The sequence below is a fragment of the Rhinopithecus roxellana genome, chromosome 6, assembly GCF_007565055.1.
Source record: "Rhinopithecus roxellana isolate Shanxi Qingling chromosome 6, ASM756505v1, whole genome shotgun sequence".
Classification (NCBI taxonomy): Eukaryota; Metazoa; Chordata; class Mammalia; order Primates; family Cercopithecidae; genus Rhinopithecus; species Rhinopithecus roxellana.
The window spans coordinates 12,987,516-13,006,982 of NC_044554.1; the positions used below are offsets into that span (position 1 = coordinate 12,987,516).

General features: G+C 46.0%; 1 protein-coding gene across 1 annotated transcript in view; it reads right to left on the reverse strand.

Annotated features, from left to right (window-relative positions):
• Positions 1-9,919: 9,919 nt before the first annotated feature.
• Positions 9,920-19,467, reverse strand: part of CDHR3 (cadherin related family member 3) — a 68,044-nt gene continuing 58,496 nt past the window's right edge. The window contains 6 exon segments of the mRNA XM_010380651.2: positions 9,920-10,224; positions 11,760-11,788; positions 11,790-11,806; positions 13,958-13,991; positions 15,839-15,850; positions 17,961-18,142. Coding sequence (XP_010378953.2) covers positions 9,920-10,224; positions 11,760-11,788; positions 11,790-11,806; positions 13,958-13,991; positions 15,839-15,850; positions 17,961-18,142 — 579 coding nt within the window.

A 19,467-nucleotide genomic window follows, 5' to 3' on the forward strand; every position in this document is an offset into this window, starting at 1 on the left:
TCAGGGAAAGGTTGCCATCCCGGAGGCCTCCTTCAACCCTTCTAAATTTCACCAGCTCCTAAATAAACTAGCTTGCAAATTCTGTCCTTATCCTCCCCTTCTGAATCTGCTCCCAGCCTTGCCCCTTTCTTTCAAAGCAACCACAAGATTGAGGCAGTGTTGGGGATGGGAGCAACAAGAGGCTCAGCTATCTTTTTAATTTCCTTTTTTTTTTTTTTCTGACACAGGGTTTTACTCTGTTGCCCAGTCTGGAGTGCAATGACACGCTCACAGCTTCCTGCAGCCTTGACCTACTGGGCTCAAGCAATTCTCCCACTGCAGACTCCCTAGTATCTGGGACCACAGGCCTGAGCCACCATGTGCAGCCAATTTGTGTATTTTTGGTAGAGCTGGGTTTTCGCTATGTTAGCCAGGCTGGTCTCAAACTCCTGGACTCAAGTGATCTGCCTGCCTCAGCCTCCCAAAGTGCTGGGATTACAGGCATGAGCCACCACACCTGGCCAAGGCTCAGCTATTCTTACTAGGCTTGTCAGACTCCACTCCTGGCACACAGGGGCTTAAAAGTCACATCTGCTTTCAGATCCTACCTCCCTCTGCCACTTACTAGCTGTGTGACCTCCCACCCTTTCTGAGCCCCAGTTCTTCATATGTAAACTAAATTTACACATATAAATTTTACATTAAATAGAATTATAAATGTGAAGACCCCACGTGATCTGGCATGTAGCAGGCATTCCATAAATGTAAAGTGATTTTCCTTATGACTACAGGGACATTTACCCAGTTCTGAGCCCAGCTGGGTGCTGTCTTGGTCAGTGGCCATAGTTTGCTTGGCAAAATGCCAGGATAGCTGTCCTGGGCCCTTTGGAAAAAGGCCACTTGTGGGTGGAGCAGCCGCTCACTCCCTCCTCCAGAAGGCTTGGTGCCGCCACATTCCCTGGTTTCCAGCTACCACATTGCTGCTGTGGTATTTTGGGGTGGCCACAGGGTGGAATCTTGACCTTGGATGCCCTGTGCCTGCTCTCCTCAGGCATTGAGGCCACATACCCTGAAAAGCTTGGGAGAAGGTGGAGGGAAGGGAGACCCAGTCTTTTACCAGAGGCATTCTGGACCATTCGCTGGACGCTAAATGGCTAATAGAGGAGTCACGCCCCTGCTGGCCAACATAGGTCACTGCAGCCCCTCAGCCTTTGGGAAGAGGCTGTCCCTGAGTGATTAGGATCTCTGCTTGGAAGGCACTTTACAGCCAGGATGAGGCTGCTTTTGTGGAGCAGCAGATATGTAGGGGATGTGTGAAGAACAGCGAAAAGAATAAACATTGCCTCTTGCATTGCCCAAAGCAGTGTGCTGGGCTTGGCAGGGGTGCAGGAGGCCAGGGGCTGTTGCAGACCCCTAACTCAAGCCTCAAAAGACAGGACATGCTCAGAACACGTTACTCCTGCAGACACTGGTGTTGACTCTGAACCTGTGAAGATTTCTGCAGCCATGAGCAGCACTAGACCTTCAGGGTAGAGAGCTGTTCAGCCAGAGGATCTATCTGGAGGTCCAGTCACCTGACCCCTTTTCTCATCAGAACACAAATCAAAGGCCATCACTAAGTCCTTCCTGCCTAGGCTCAGAGGAGACACACTTGGTTGCCATCCTGGCTCTGTCACCTCTGGACAAGTCTCCTAATCTCTCCAACCTTTAGCTTTCTCATTTGTAAAGTGGATGCGATCCTCAAGACACAGACCATTCTCAGAGGCGTGTCATGAGGATTATAGATGGTGCAGGTGGAGGGCCCGTTTGTGGTAGGCATGCACTGCCATCACGAGGTTCCAGAGACCTCTCTGCAGGCTGCAAAGGTGTGGCGGGAGCTGTTGCTGTTAACCTTGGTGAGGTCTGCCAGCACTCCAGACCAGACTCCTCAAACCAAAGCACACGGGAGCTGGGAAGAGCTGAATGCCCCACACTGCAGCCTGGGCTAAGGGTGCCTCACTTGTCTGTTTGAAAAACTTATGAAACCCTTGAGCATTGCTTGTGGGAATTTACAATGGTGCAGCCACAGTGGAAAGCAGTCTGGCAGCTTATCAACAAGGTAAATATAGTTACCACATCACCCAGTAATTCCATTCCTAGGTACATACCTAGGAAATAAGAACAAATGTCCACAGAAGAACTTGTATGCAAATGCTCATTGCAGCATTATTTATAGTAGCCAGAAAATGGAAACAACCCAAATATCCATCAACTGACAAATGGATAAATAAAATGTGGTATATCCATGCAATGGGCTATTATTCAGCCATAAAAATGAATGAATGGACCTACAACGTGGATGAATCTTGAAAATATTATGCTAAGTGAAATAAGCCAGACACAAAAGGACAAACATTGTATGATTCCATTTCTATGAAATGTCCAGTATAGGCAAATCCATAGAGAGAGAAAGCGGTTTAGCGGTGCCAGTGCCTGGGGATGGGGAATGACTGTTAATGTGTGTGAAGTTTATTTTGGGGATGATGAAAATGTTTTGGAATTACATAGCAGTGATGGTTGCACAACTCCGTGAATATCTAAAAACCACTGAATTCTATGGCATGTGAGTTAAATCACAATAAAATTGTTATTTTAAAAAGGACCCTTAGCCTGCCAGCTGGAGTGTGCTCTGACCGTGGACCAGCAAATGAGGTGGGCCGTGCGGGGAGTGCAACTCTTATGAGCCTTGCCTATAAATCAGATTAAGCGACTTCCCTCCCTCAGCTGCACCAGGTTCTGAAGGGGCTGCAGCAGCCACAGGCTGTCTCTGAACAACACCATAATGAAAAGGCTGCTGAGGGCACTGCAGCACGATGCTCACTCCAGGCCCTGGGCCAGCCTCACCCAGATTGCCCAGCTCGCAGTCACATGGGAAGAATCAGAGTTTACGAGTGCGCCCTGCCTCGGTCTCAACCCTGATAGGGATCATGTTTTCCACACCAGGCATCAGAACTGATTGTATGGTTTGTACCCATGGGGACAGTGGGATACACCATTTTAAGTGAGATCTGCCTCCAAAAATTTGGGCATCAGGCTCTGGTTTTCCAGGACACACTCATCACCTTCTATTCCCCCAAACAGACAAGTTTTCTAGGAATTTCAACTCTCTGGGGAGTCCTAGACAGAAGTCAGAGTTTCCTACAACACAGGTCTCCTGATGTTTAATCAGAACTGTACTTTTTCAGACTAAGAGCCAATCGAATGCATCGTTCAGCTTGAGGACTGCCTGCAACCACCTTCACAGCCAGGCACAGAGTCCAGACCTTGAAATCACCAGGTAAGCCTGTTTCCTGTTTCCTTGGGGCATTGACGGGCATCTTGTTGGGAAGCGCAATGTGGCAGGAACACTGACCGGTCTCTTCACTCTACCCACACACCTATGTGTGCACACATGATTGCCATCCCCTGCTGCAGACCAAGCATGGGGCAGTCACACTCAGGAGAGTCACTCAGTTACCTAAAATGGCTGTATCTGGTAGCTTCCACTGAGGGAGGGGCTCATGCCTGCTGGGGAGCCTTGATCTCATACAGGAACAGGGCTCAAGAGAACTCAGGACTTCATTCACATCCGGGACACTCCTTCAGAAAGGTACCACAAGGTTTCTACTGTCCTCCACCTCTGCCCCTTTGACCCAGCCCCCACCATCTCATATCTGGATGAATCCAACAGCTACAGAGCTGGTCTTTCTACTTCTACCCTTGTTCTCTCCCTTCCTTAAGTATCTTCTCAAATCAGCAGACAGATGCTTTCAAAACGTAAGTTGTGTCACTCCTCTGCTCAACACCATGCAATGGCTCCCATCATACTGAGAGTAAAAGCCAAAGTCCTTACAGCGGCCCACAAGGCCCTTTGTGATACGCAAACTCCTCTCCACACACATCCCCCAACCCACACACCCCCACTCGCCACAACACATACACTCACCCGCCCCCACCTCCCCACTGACCCCTCTCTCAAGTCCCATCCTCCAGCCTCATGCTCATCACTCTGTTCCTCCTGCTGTTCTTCCACTTCACGTTGCCTTGCACTAACTGCCTGGAAGGTTCTTTCCTGTTATCTGTGCAGCCCCTGCCCCACACATCCACCACTTGAATCTCCCCTTACCACAGGGGCCTTCCTTGGCCACCTATTTAAAGTGGCCATCCTCCATAACCCCGACCCTGTTTATTTTTCTTGATGACACTTAACACCATTCACATCTCTCATATATATATACACACACACACACTTATATTTACATATATCATATGTGTATATATATCTAATCTGTTTGTCTATCATCTCAGTGGGAATAAACAAAGACCAACCCTATGATAAAGTGAGGGCCATATATTCCAAGCTTGCTATATTAAGGGAGTCAGCAACTGGCACTTGCCTTTGGCGAGAGGCCCAAAGGCAGGCAGAGGAGAGGGACAGCTTCGTGGTGGAAACCGGGGAAGGCTTCAGGTGAGCCCTGCTTACAGGCTGTTAGCAGGAGGAAGCTGGAGGTGGGCTAGAGACAGGGCCGCCTATGTGATTGGTTAGGGTGCATATTTGGCTTTCTGTGATGGGTCCTAATTAGGACGCGGGGACAAAAATAGGGAAACTATCAGTTATTAACCAAGTTCTGGCCATTTGGGGTCCATTGGTACATGGGTTGTTTAGCTTCCTAGATTGTCACTAGAGATAGCAGTTTGGCCTCCCGAAAGTCTGATAGCAGGCTGGTTTCATGCATTGTTTATTATACTACCATAATTATCTATAATAATTGTAGATAAGGGAGTGGGTTTCCTGGGCAGGTTCCCTGCTGCAGACTGTGGGGCAGTGTTCTGTTTTTATACAGAGTCCAGCCATCTCTCTGTGGTTCTGTTGTACATTCAGTCTTTTATACCTCATTAGAATATAAACACTAAGAATACTATTTTATTTGCTATCGTATCCCCAGAGCCTAGAATAGTACCAGTTATCTAGCAGGTATTCAGAAACTATCTGTTGTTGATTATGATCATGTTTATCTAGCTCTAGTTAGAAAAGTTGTGATTTTGCTACATGATGTAGAACATAGGCCAACCACAAGCCTGCTTCATTCAATCCAGTTGTACAAATGTTTGTTGAGTGCTTGCTACATATCCAGGAGGCTCTGTGTTAGGCCACTCCAGGTTACACAAGACAAGTATTAGCTGAAAATGGATTGATGACCAGGATTCTAAATACTTTCACCTTTCCTCCAAATTTCTCTTCAACTTTAAATTCAACTCCACCTATAATACCACTGCAGGTTCCAGGCCCATTATTCTTTCAGAGGCTGTGCGGGCCCACGTCTAGTTTCTCCAGCACTCACTGCATGTGGAGCTCATTTAGCTCCTCTCAGAAAGGGCCTATGTGGCAGCCGGTCATCTTTTGTATGAGCTGATTATCTTCTTAGTTGGGTTATTCCCTGAGAGCCAGAGCCACACCTTGCCCCCAGTACAGGTGACACATAGGAGGGTCCCAGGGGTGATGGGAATCTCCCCCACTCCCCATTTTTTACCTTTGCCCTGAACTCCAAATCAAATATCTCACTGATGGTTTGTACCCATGGGGACAGTGGGATACACCATTTTAAGTGAAATCCATCTCACTTTCATCTTCTGCACACAGAGGTCACACTGGCTCAGAGCTGCCATCTGGAGGTACATTAACTGTCCTGATAGCCCAAGACTGGGAGCCCTACTTGGACATCCCAACTATTTTATGACAAGGGCTTTCTGCTTTTTTTTTTTTTCTTTTTTCTTTTTTTTAAGGTTCTGAATTACCTCTTCCTCTGGGGAAAGATTCCAGGGATTTTATTCCAGGCTAATTTATCTTTCAAGTAGAACACTCAAGGATCCAAGAAGCAAATAGGCCAGGATGCAGCTGGAACTAGAATTCTGTGGAATAGCTTATCAGCAGGCCACATTCAGCTGTAGAAACAGAATGGAGGCTGCTGAAGGGCAGGGATGGAGGCTGCTGTGTTTCCTAATGAGTCAACGCTTGGCACATGGTAGTTGCTCCATAGTTATTTACTGAATGAATAGGAAGGATAAACACACTCTAAGTTTGAAATGAGAAATCCCAAGTTTAAATAGCAATAATTTTCTTCAATGTTCACTCATTTTGTAGCTTAATTTTCACAGCCATTACAAAACACATTAAGTAAAAAGGCAAACAATGAGAACCCCAGGTGTGAAAGGAGGTTCTGGGGAGCAGAAGTGTCATTTCCCAGTTTCTTCTTGTGGGTCACCCGTGCTTGCTGCACAGGCTGAGTTGCAGACCCTGCATTCTACTGAGCACAACAAAAAGCTCCAATGTCCCAATCTACTGTGCAGTTTCAAAGTCTTCAACAATTATGATTGCTACGTGGTCTAATTCCTGAATGTATTTACCCCAGTTTTATAATGAATCAGAATGAGAAAAGTAAACAGTGGCTATAATCAACTCATACCTGTTTAAGGCCTTGGGAGGGAGATGGGAGAAAACTTTCACCAGATCCACGATGGTTGCTGTCTTCATTTTATTCAGATAATTTTTTTTCCCCAAAACCTGGTCAACATTGGGAAATTGGCTGCCTGCAACCAGTCAGACTGATTGCCAGTCAAGTCTTCGTTGCAACGTTGTAACTTCACCTTAGCCTCTGATTGGTTGCTTTTTGCAACCAATCAGATGTTTGCACAGGTGTGTGACCTTTGTAACTCCATATCAGTCTCTGATTGGTTGCTTTCTGCAACCAATCAGAGGGATTGTGGGCCGCCACTTCATTTCCATGAGGTGAGCATGAAGTGGCCAACGAGAAACCTCTAAGGGGTATATGGACTGAGAAGACTCTGCATCTGGGCCCTTGAGTCACTGCTCAGGCCTGTTCCCACACTGTGGAGTGTACTTTGGTTTTCAATAAATCCCTGCTTTTATTCTTTCATTGCTTGATTCTTTCTTTGCTTTGCTGGGCGTTTTGTTCCATTCTTTGTTCAAAACACCAAGAACCTGGACAACTTGCAGTCAAGACCTCCACTGATGACACTTTGACTTCTAGATTTCGCTGAACCAAATAGCCAGATATACAAAAGAAAAGGGGCGGCAGGTGTTCTCTCCTCCCGGTGCACTCTTGCCCCTATTTCTTGAGTTTCTCCGGGCCTGCCTTGAGACTAGGAAGACTCTCAGCTCTCCTTGCCCATCATCAGAGAAGACACTGAGCTCTTCAGGGAGGCCCCAGGCTTCAGGAAGTCCCTCTTGGTGCCTGACTTAAATCTCTTCTCTGGCCATTAAGCACAATTCCCTCTTGCCCTGTCATCACTGGAGAAGAAAGAACAGCTGCTTACCACTCTCCTTTTAATCTTTTTTTTTTTTTTTTTTTGAGACAGAGTTTTGCCTTTGTCGCCAAAGCTGAAGTGCAATGGCGCAATCTCGGATCACTGCAACCTCTGCCTCCTGGGTTCAAGCGATTCTCCTGCCTCAGCCTCCTAAGTAGCTGGGATTACAGGTGCCTGCAAACACGCCCAGCTAATTTTTGTATTTTTAGTAGAGACAGGGTTTCACCATGTTGGCCAGGCTGGTCTCAAACTCCTGACCTCAGGTGATCCACTTGCCTCAGCCTCCCAGAGTGCTGGGATTACAGGCAAGAGCCACCGCGCCCGGCCCTTTTAATCATTCTTAATGGGCTTATAAGTGGTTATTAAGTCCCCCTTCAGCCTTCTCAGAGCCTCATTTTACTTGCATTGAAGCTGAGCGCTTCAGAGGAAAGCATTTGACTCCAGGCCCCACAGATTTGCAATGTCTTAAATGGGCAATCAGCCACTTCACTCACTTTAACCTGCATAAATGAACAGTTCTGCCTTCTTTTGCAAAGTATAAAGTCATTCAAAGGAATTCCCTGCCAACCAACCCTTATTAATAAATCACGCCCTATCTAGGCCAGGACAGGGCATTTCACAAGTGCTTCTTTTGCTTGAGAAGTGACACTGGCACTAGGTACACAGTAAACAAGCTGCTGCTCTCTCTGAAGCTCTGCATTTGCTGGATGGATCCAGTCAGTCTCCCACAGGACCTTGTGGGCCTGGTAGGCTCTCACCTGACTCCCCAGTTGGGAAGGGAGTGCTTCCCCAATGAACTCTCACCTGGACCTTTCTTAGGGTTACTGGACTAGGGTCACAGCAGCTGGGCAGCAGGGCATAGAGCTCGAGTGAGACTTGCTCAGGCTCTGCTAGGCACATATTGGAAAGTTTCGTTTTCTATTCCATCATAATACCATTTATTTCCAGTTCATTGTTCATGCCTACAGGTGAAAGTCTGAGTTGTATGTCTAGACAGGGCTTCCAGTATGTCCTCACTCAGAATCCCACAGTTCCTTCCGATCATAGGAAGTGGGAAGGAGTAAGGCAGGTAGGTTGTAAGGCTGATAGCATTTCAGCTTTGAGGAAAAAGTGATTTCACTTCAATAGTAATTTTGACCAGAATGGCTAAAATTAAAAGGACTGACAATCCCAAGTGTTGACAAGGATACAGAGCAATTGCAACTCTTAGTGTTTGCTGCTGGAGTGTGAATCAGAGCCACGACTTTGGAACTCTTTGGCAGCATCCAGCAATTGCTCCAGCAATCCCACTCTTAGGTATATGAGCAAAAGAAGTGAGTGTTTATGTTCACCAAAATACACGTGCAAGAAAGTTCATAGCGTTGTAATTCACTTTTTGTTTTTGAGACGGAGTCTTGCTCTGTCGCCCAGGCTGGAGTGCAGTGGCACAATCTCTACTCACTGAAGCCTCTCAGGTTCAAGCAATTATCCCTGCCTCAGCCTCCCAAGTAGCTGGGATTACATGCTCCCACCACCACACCGAGCTAATTTTTGTATTTTTTAGTAGAGATGAGGTTTTGCCATCTAGGCCAGTCTGGTCTTGAACTCCTGACCTTAGGTGATCTGCCCACCTTGGCAAAGTGCTGGGATTACAGGCGTGAGCCACCATGCCCCACCTGTAGTTCACTTTTAAGTACATTTTTTAAAAGTAAAAAATTTGAAGCAGCTGCCACCCTAGTGTAGAATGGATAAATAAGTTGTGATATAATCATAGAATGAAATCAGACACAACAATGAAGAGAACTGAAGTACTGCTAGACAGGACAACATGGATGAATCTTACATGCAGGATGCTGATCTGGACACACAAGCACATTCTGTGTGATTCCACTTATATGAAATTCAAAAAAGGCAAAACTAATCTCTGATGATAAAGATCAGAATAGTGGCTGCCTCTGGGAGGAGTGTTGAACAGATCTAATGTGTTCAGTCATCTAGTTGAACACATTAGATCTGTATACTTTGACTATAAGTTACACAGTACCACAAGAGAAAACAAAAGAAGGTGCCTACTGCATTTTCTTCTTCCCAGATGACCAACTCTTAACGTATTCATCTGTTTTTTCACTGTTCTGCTTCTTTTGAAGAAGATTTGAGGTGACTTACAAAGGTGTATGGTATATTTATAAGTGAAGAAATCTGGGTGATGTTAAAACCAGGGCAGGAAAACAAGGTAGAAACCAGATGTAAGGATGGTCTTCACTATGTGTCAGGAAGTCCTGTGAACTTCCTGTGGTGAACAGAATAGAGCTTCCTAGCAGTCAATGCAAAGAAGAAACACAATTCCACACCCCAAAGTTAACAGTCCTGCTGATCAGAAGCACAGGTAGTTCTGAGATCTGATAGAAAATGTTCCTGTATCATTTCAGAACAGGAAACTATGTGATCAAACCCCTTTCTATTTGTTTAAAAATTTGTCAGGTATCTCATGTTTGACCCTGGATGTCTGAATCCCCTCAGCCCACATTGTCCCACCTACACCATGCCCACACTGTCCCCATAGAATTTAGGGTAAGGCAGCATCCCAGTGATTGACAGGTCTCTCCTTAGACCCTGTTTACTTTCCTGGGTGTGGTTTGGGGGAAGCCCTGTTAATGAAGGCTGGATTTCTGTTCTTTGGGGTGCCCGGCTTGCCATCCTCATTTCTGGAACCCAGACCAGCATCCTCAGCCCGCACTTTGCCACTCAGCTCATCTTTTCCCCGGTTGGCGCTTCTCAGTGGCCCCATCCCTTCTCCAGCAGCGACTCTGCATGGGGCCACTCCCTGGGAGCTGAGCTCTTTCCATTTTGGCATTTGGGTTAGTGGATCTTTCCACTTTCTGGATCCAGTTTTTGAGTTGAATGCATACATTTCCCCGGTCACTAGTGAAGAAAAAAACACAACAATCACATAAACCAGAAAATTCCAATGACTGTCTCTTCTCCCACTTCTACCCCGCTCTGTTCTGACTCCCAAGGGAAGATGAAGCGCACTAGAAGATGTGAATCACTGACACCGACAGCAGACATGTGAATAGCACTGCAGTCTCCACCAGCCTGCCCTTGTCACAAGCCATGCTGCTTGGACCACACAGGTAGCAAACAGCAAACCTCTCTGGACAGAAACACTTAGGGGCATCTCAAGGACATCTCAATTGCAGGATGAGAAGGCCATGTAAATCTTGAACTCTATGCAAGCTTTGGATAAATTAGGTTCAGTTTCTAATGGGATTACCCATTACTTTCTGATTCATTTTGTTTGTTTTAAAAGACCCCTGAATTCCTGCTATAAAAAGGAATTCACCAAGTGAGAAGGAAAAGGCTGATTTTTATTTATGTTAGGTTAGCAGCAATTTGTAGACACAGACACACAAATCTGGTCCCACTTGAGATGATGCAAGGAAGCCATTTTTATTGTGTCCGAGCCAGCAGACGCTAATTGATTTAAGCCAGTTGGCTCATGTCTTTCTTTTTTTTTCTCTCAACTACACAAAAACACAAAAATCCTCCTCTGCCTTTTGCTCTGGAAGATCAGGTTTAAGGCAAGCCCTTGCTTCTTGTCATTTCCATACAGCATGAGTGGCCTCTCAGCTCAGGATCCCACCAGCACTTATGCTAATGTGGGCACATTATGGTAACAAGCACCTAATAATAGAGGGAAATTTAATTCCAGCAGCAGCAGCAGCAGCGGCAGCAGCCTCTCACTGGAGAGGAGCCATCCTCCTTAGGAGGAGGACCGGTGCCGTTTGCATATGAGGGTGGCAGGAAGCCAACACACTTGCCTCCTGAATTTGGTTTCCTTCCCTTTATTCACGTCTATAATTGAGCCTTTGTAAGTGGAGGGATGAGTGTAAAGGAGCTAAATTTGGAGCTGATTTCACGGGGGTGATGAGAGCTCTGGAGGCCAGCTCTACCTTATGTTCATCTTGCCGACCAAGAAGAAATTCTTGGCCCTGATCTAGGGAAAAAAGAAACTACACTTGCCATTTCTCTGTATCTTCCACTACTAATAAAATGCTATTAGAAGCATCCAGGAAGAATATGGATGGGGGGCGGGGGGTGCAATGAGTACCAACAAGCAGGAAAAAAACATGGATTCCTGGATTCACCAGTTGCCTCAGCTGGTTCGTAATTTAGGAAGGGAGGCAAGAAAGAGGCATGGCCCTTGAACGTGAGCCTTTAGGTGGAGACCCACTGAGGCCTCACGAGTGTGATCCTGTAATTGAGCATCTGCAAGCCAGCTGGGTTCACAGCTGATCTCACATTGTTTTAGCCTGGAAGAGTCAGCACTATATAGGCGACATAGCCAAACGGATTGACAAAATGAGTTAAAACCAGGAAATTGGATAAGGTCCTCCATGCTTCCACCAGTCTGGAATATGAAAAGCATTCTTACAGTGGTATTGCCACTTAATTACCTGGATTTATGGCTTCTTCATCAAAGACTGTTCATCTGGATAGTTTCCTAAGGAGAAGACAGAGACGGCATCAAACACAACCCTACATTCCTCCCCCCAGGCAAAGCCATGCATCCTCACAACCCAAGTTCCTTACCCAAAGCCTTCTTGACTTCTAAGTCTTTAATAGGCACTGTACTAGATGCAGGGAACACAGCAGGGAACAAGGCAGGCATGGTTACTGCCTGTACAAAGCTTGCCAACTACAAACAGGTGCTGCAATGCAGAGTGATAAGGCTATGATGGGGAGATGTAGGCTGTCATGGGGTAGAGGTAGGGGTAGAAGGGACATTTAAACCACACTTGGGGGTTAAGGAAGCATCCTGAGTAAATAAAATCTAAGCGTAGAAGGAAGAGTGGAAATGCCACACAGCATGGCTAAGACCTACGTTTTGTCAGTGGATTGCTGTCAGGCATTGTCAAGGTGGACACAGTTGAGCTCCTAGGTGTCCGTACCTCTGGCCCTGGCACTCTGGCCCTCCCCTGCGGCCTCCCTTTGCCTAGGCCAATGCAATGTCGCATCTGGGCCTCACCTAAGTCCTGTGCTCCAGGTCTCTTCTGTTCCCTGATATGTCCTCGGTGCCACCCTCCAGGACCTGACTTCTGCCTACTGCACCTGTCCCTCGTCCCCATAGAAACACCCCTTCCCTCACATGCTGCCCTCTAGAGGTGCCAAAGTCAGGGTAGGCTAGCACAGTAGCAGGGATTGTGTTTGGAGTTTGGCAAGCTTTCCAATCCCCAGGTTTTATCACTTGAAGAATCCCCTACCTAGTTCCCCACAACTCCCCAACTCTGAAGAGAGAGGAAATGGGGATTATACAGGCTTCATCAATTTGACCAGCTAAGCAGTCCCACTTTTTGTGGTCACGGGTATTTATTTAATAGACTAATTTAATATTACGTAGTTCTAGAGCAATCTCTAAGTGGCATCCCCAAGGGTACTCACCTTAGACAATAAGACCCAGGAGACCAGAGACTGCCTCTTCTTCCTGTTTGTACACTGGCCAGAACATAGAAGACTTAGGGGATGGATGTGCCTGAAGCTAAAATTCCAGCGCCCTGCATTGACTTCCTCATTGGAGGAGCCATTGAATTACCATGCAACAAATTCATGAAGCTTGGACCATGACAAAGCCTTATTCATGAGGGTAGGGAAGAGCTGGAAGGAGCCACCTTCAAGTTCTTTCGCTTCACTTCCCGGGGGTAGATAAGGTTCTGTCAAAGAGAGAGAGAGAGAGAGAGAGAGAGAGAAAGAGATAGGTGGAGGAGAGGGAACTTTCCAGCTATCCTGTAACACTTTGCATTTGTGTGACACTTAACAATTTTCAAACTATTCCTCCATCTGTTATCTCAGGGCAGATGTCTTCACCCCCCATTTTACAGGTGAGGAACCTAAAGCTCAGCAAGGCCAGGGAAGTCCCCAAGGTGATAAGGCTAAGTGGGCAGAGCCAACCCCGGACCAGGCAGGGCCCTTTCTCTGTCACTTTTCTGCATGGTAGTGGAAGAGCAAAGAAAATTCAAATCAGCTGGGAGCAGTGGCTCATGTCTATAATCACAGTGCTTTGGGAGGCCGCAGTGGGTGGATCACTTGAGGTCAGGAGTTCAAGACCAGCCTGGCCAATATGGTGAAACCCCATCTCTACTAATAATACAAAAAATTATCCAGGTATGGTGGCACATGTCTGTAATCCCAGCTACTTGGGAGGCTGAGGCATGAGAATCGCTTAAGTCCAGGAGGCAGAGATTGCAGTGAGCCGAGATTGTGCTATTCCACTCCAGCCTGAGCAACAGAGTGAAACCGTGTCTCAAAAAAAGAAAGAAAGAAAATTTAAGTATCGTTGGAGGCTGAAGCACTAGTTTTGGTCTTTAAGCTTCACTCCCCCAACTCACTCTCGTGGAGAGCTGGTATAGATAATAAACACTACTACTCAATATTTATGAAATCCAGTTCTTCTGCAAATATATCAGCAGGCATGTTCAGTGGAGGGAACAAATTCTATCAGGAGCTCGTCACACAGCAATCTGTTCCAGCAGCCAAATGCAAGCACCTCTCTGAATGATAAGCATGCCCACAAGGCTGTGTCAGGCCTGCCTTCGGGGGAGATGGGGCCCCTATCCCCCAGTGTCTATGCCCAGTGCCCCACACTACCCATACTCACCACCACAACGTCTCTCTTTGCAGTCTTCGTTTCTGCAGAGAACAGAACAGGCAGAAGTTAAGCTTCTTGGGCATTAAACTGACCTTAAAATTCCACCCCCACAATGGTATTTCCCCTAAATAGGCTTCGATCTCAGTCTTGCAGACACAGCAAAGAATTGTTCTGTCTGTAGATGTGTTTGTTGACAGCTTTCCATCTTCTCAGAAAAAAATGCATACATATACGTATATACACACACAATAATACACATACAATTTGGGTTTTTTTACTCTTTTTCTAGCTTGTTATCAGTGGACTGAGAAAACTGGCTTTTAATGGCTTTTAAGATAAGAAAGAAAGATTGGATTGGATACCTCTTTTCATAAGGTGGGGGTTTTGTGCATTCATTCCCCAAGCCCTTTTATTTTATTTCATTGTTTTATTTTATTTTGAGACAGGATCTCACTCTTGTCACCCAGGCTGGAGTGCGGTGGCACAATCACGACTCGTTGCAGCCTTGACCTCCCGAGCTCAAGCCATCCTCTCAGCTACCTCCCCAGTAGCTAAGACTGCAAGCATACACTACCACACCCAGCTAATTTTTAAAATTTTTTCTACAGACAGGGTTTCACTATGTTGCCCAGGCTGGTCTCGAACTTCTGGGCTCAAGTGATCCTCTAGTCTCAGCCTCCCAGAGTGCTGGGATTGTAAGTGTGAGCCACCATGCCCAGCCCCCAGCCCCTTTTTAAAAAGTGGGATTAGAGACAGTTTGTGAAAATCTCATTTATTAAAATCATCACTTTCAATATGATCAATAACCACTATAATCAAATTTCTAACCCTGTTGAGACAAGCCTTAAGCATGTCAGACACATGCCTGTGAATGGAGTGATTAAAGCAAGCATTTTTTTTTTTTTTTTTAATTAAAACACTGTCCAATTCTTTGTTCTGTCTCCCCAACACTCTGGAGTCTACTTGAGGCCCGGCCAGGACACCTCCTCAGACCTGGAGCTGCTCAGATGGACCTTCCCCGCCCGCCCCCCAATTTACCCACTTCCCTGAAGTCATTCAGCTTTCTTAGCCCATCTCACCACCCCCATCTCCCCTTTCTCACTAGTCTGATCTAAATAATTTGTGGAAATGATCAAATCCATTAGAATCTGGGAATCAAGTATTATCTGTTCTTTTTTTTTTTTTTTTTGAGACAGAGTCTCGCTATGTTGCCCAGTCTGGAGGGCAGTGGTGCGATCTCGGCTCACTGCAACCTCTGCCTGCCAGGTTCAAGCAATTCTCTTGCCTCAGCCTCCCAAGTAGGTGGGACTACAGGTGTGTGCCACCATGCCCGGCTAATTTTTTGTATTTTTAGTAGAGACGGGGTTTCACCATACTGGCCAGGTTGGTCTCAAACCCCTGACCTTGTGATCTACCCGCCGCGGCCTCTCCAAGTGCTGGGATTACAGGTGTGAGCCACCACACCTGGCCTTATTTGTTCTTTCAAAAGAGGCCTGTGTCCAGCACAAAGCATTAGCTGTCCTCAGGACACCCTCCGTGGGCAGCAGTAAGCAGGTCTTGTCTACGTTTCACACGTGGAGAGTTCTTTCCTCCTGTGCCATGCAGCAAGGGACAGACCTAGGTGTTCAACTGAGCTGATTGGAGAGGGCGCTAGGTAGGGCACAGACAGGACCAAATTGAGAGATCCAGGTGGGCCAAGATACTGTGCCCCCACCCTTCCCATTCTCCAGCTGCAACCAACCTCCACTTCCTTCCATCTGCGGAAGATGCAGCTGAAAATGCTCCAAGACATGATCGCAGCCTGATTCTCTGCCAAGTTGGAACCTTTTTATGTAGCACAACAGAGCAAGCAAAAAACAACAGACGAGGGAAACAGGTACGAACTTATTTCCTTTCTTTGTCCTATGCGGGGGAAAAAAAAGTGGATATTAATTCACTTGAAAGTATGCTGCACTGGCACATACATGACACCATGGGGTTCTTTGGGCAACTATGCCCTTTGAGATACAGGGGTTAACTGAAAGAGGTGCCAGGGATAGGGAACAGAAAGACTAGACCACCACATCTGCTTCAAACAAAGCAGCTTCTCACTATTGGCTTTGGACTAGGGACGTTCTGAGAATTTGATGAGTTAAAAAGTATCCCCTTATAAACTTTAGGGAATACATTGTCTCTGATGAGAACACCTGGTGAGGACATGACTGCCCTAGTCAGACTGCCTAGCAAGTCTTCCTGCCCCATCCCTTTCTCCCCAAGAGCCAGCAGAGCAGAAGGCTTGGCTCACAGCAGGGAGACTTGAGAGCTGGCAGTTACATTTTGGTTTCCTGTCACATAAAGAGCTGGACTTGGACCCCACGACCTTTCCCACGATCACCTTGGATTCTATAACTCTGTAACTCTAATTTTCTTCTTTGCTATTTGACAAAGGTTGGCTGTCATATGGTATAACTAGTTTCCAGAGAGGTTGAGTCTGAGTCTGGTTTTCTAGGTAGTTTTTCTTTTTTAAGTCAACCATGTTGAAAACAATTAATATTTACAACATAAGTTAAAAGAACCAGGTTCAAGGTACATATTTAACATTTAGCCATAAATTACATGAGAGTTGCAGTGTCTATTGGATTTGTTTCTTCAAGAACTTCTATCCAAATCCCATTACAGTACACCACCATCCTTACAAGCAATTACTCTTTTAGAGCTGTTTTTATAAAAAAATCAATTTGTGAATAGAGTTCAAACAAAAATGCCTTTTTTAACTTCAGCAGATGCTCGAGGATTTCTTACCTTGAAGTCAAGGTTGCCCATAGCAACAAACTTTCACAATAAATATAGCAAAATGCAATGCACATCTTTATTCTAATGCCTTGTGCTTTTATACAGTCTTTCATCCATAGATTTTGTTATTTGACAGTTAATGGTTAATATTTAAAATGCCCTTAAAAGGCACACATGTCTCATCACCCCCTCTTTTTGCCATTGAGAGATCCTAGAACTCAGAGGTTCCAATACCTCAAGATACTTTGGCATAGAGCTAAACTTGGAATCTAGAATCCTGAACTCACTGGGACTCATCTATGAAGAATAATGAAACAAGATTTGTCAAAAATGTCTGGGTAGTGTCCTAAGCATTTACTCTATATCAGGAATACAGTTAAGTGCCTTGTTGGCATTTGCTCATTTAGTTGATTAATTTTACAAACAAGAGAATTCAAGCTCACAGAGGTGGTGACTTTCTCAAAGCCATATTCCAAGAAAACGGTAGAGTAAGACTCCAGCCCAGGCCCATCGAACTCCAAAACTCAGGCTCAGAACCATCTAAGCTGTAAGTTGTTAAGAGCTACTGAGAATCAAGAAGCCTGGCTCTGGGAGAAGTTTGTGATTCTTTGGTGCTCTCTTCATGTCACTCTACTACCTCACTTTCAGCCAGTAAAAGACACGTCACAGATTGGCACAATTAGAGGCATATTAGTGGGCAGGTGAAAATTGGAAAGAGAGAAAACAGGCCTGCGTTTATAATCCTTAAGAGTGAGAGACTGAGACCACATCCAAAACACTAATAATTTGGTCACACAAAAACCCAGCTGAGTCACTGGAGACACAAGCTTATTTCCCTTATTGGTTTTGTGTGCTTGCCTTAATTCCATACTATCCTTTAAATAATCTACAAATAAGAGCACGGCATATTCTATCACTATTCACAATAGGGCTTTTCTGAAGGTTTTATCCAGGGCAAGGTCATCAGAAGGTTGATGCCCCAGTCTCATTGAGAGCCTCAAGGACAGAGTAGGTTGCCAGTGAAAGCCAAAAGGATGGTTTCCTGGCCTAGCAGGTGAAAAAAAAGTGCACCAGGACCGAGGGGAGCTGGGATTCCTTCCCCCATATCTCCTTTTCCTGCCTTCATTCCAGGCAACCTGCCTTGTAGAGAAATCCTGATTCTCCATTTTTCCTTCTCCTAATATCACCAGAAAGTGCCCTAAGGGGGAGGGGAAGAGGGCCCAGCCCACTGGCAACTTACAGATGTTCCTTGTTCTTCCCAGTCTTGCAGGGGCAGTGTCTGTGGATGCCTTTGGCCAATAGGACGACCAGGGACACCAGGAGACCCAGAAGAAATATGGAGCCCAAAGTGATGACAAAAGGCACGTACCACGCGGATGGAGAGTAAACGTTTTTCCTCAGGACCTGGTAGGTGACCCTGGGCTTGAACAACAGAGAGCAGGGAGGGTGAGTGGAGGATGGTAGTGATTTTAACATTCAGCACTCTCTCGTGTTGAGTATATATTCCACTCTTTGTTATTACTCTATAAATTGGACATCTGTGTGCTCACAGTTCTTGCTGCTTCAACCCATCACCTTGTTTATAGTCTTTGCAGACATCCATTAGATCAAAACCCAGAAATTTTAGGGAACTGAAAACTGTAGGCCTAATTTTATTCTCTGTCTTCCACTTCCCCAAAGCTAAAAAAAGTCCATTGGCTTTTTTTCTACCATATCTGGGCATAACCCAGGGACGAATATAGCCATTGTCTCTCACCAAGACGGCATAAGCCACGAAAGTTGTTTTTTTAAACACCTTGTAGGCTTTTCAGTGTTTTCTCAACTATAAGCTGCCACTGCCAGAGGAGTGGGCTGATATCACAGCAAAGCCTCAAGTTCAGCATCTGCTTCCTAGAGCTGGAGACAGATAACAAACAAGTTACGGAGGTTTCAGGATTGGAGATGTCACAATTAGGTCATGCTCTGAGCCCAAGAAAGGTGGGAACTCCTCACTCAGGGGAGGCTACCAGCTCCTCCCACAAGGAAAGTCCTTAGGGTTGCCATATACCTTCATTCACTGGGGTCATATTGACGTGAGCACGGGAGAGAGAAGCGTGAACCAGCTCCTGGGAAGACTCTGAGAAGAAGCTGGCCGCCTCCATAGGGGGTTCTCTAAGGTTCTGATTATCTTCCTTCTGGCATGCTGCAGGTATGAGGCTGCTGACCAAGGGTGCAGCTTCTACTAGGAGGAGGAGGAGGAGGAAGAAGAAGAAGAAAGGGGACAGATGAATTAGCATAGATGCAAGCCAGTTCCTCTAAGGGGCAGGGGAGATAATCCTGTTGTCAGATTCCAGGCTCTCCCTTCCTTCTCCAAGCCGATTCTGTGATAGCACCTGGTCATTTTCTTCCTACCCTTTCCCACAGTCTGTATTTACTTTGTCAGTTTGAATACTTGTTTGTAATCTGTCTGCCCCTTTAGATCAGTGGCTCTCAGACTTTAATGCACATTAGAATTCCCTGAAAGGCTGATAAAAAACACTGCTCACTGAGCCCCACCTCCAGAGTTTCTGATCTATTAGGTTAGGGGATGGAGTTGGGGATTCCAGCTTCCAGCATCCTTCCCTGGAGGTCATGGTGATGATCATGGTTGCGTGACCTATAACTTTAACAATCTAGGCTGGGCCCAAGAATTTGCATTTCTAACCAATTTCCAGGTGGTGCTGATTCTGGTGGTCTAGGGACCACACTTTGAGAACCACTCACCCATA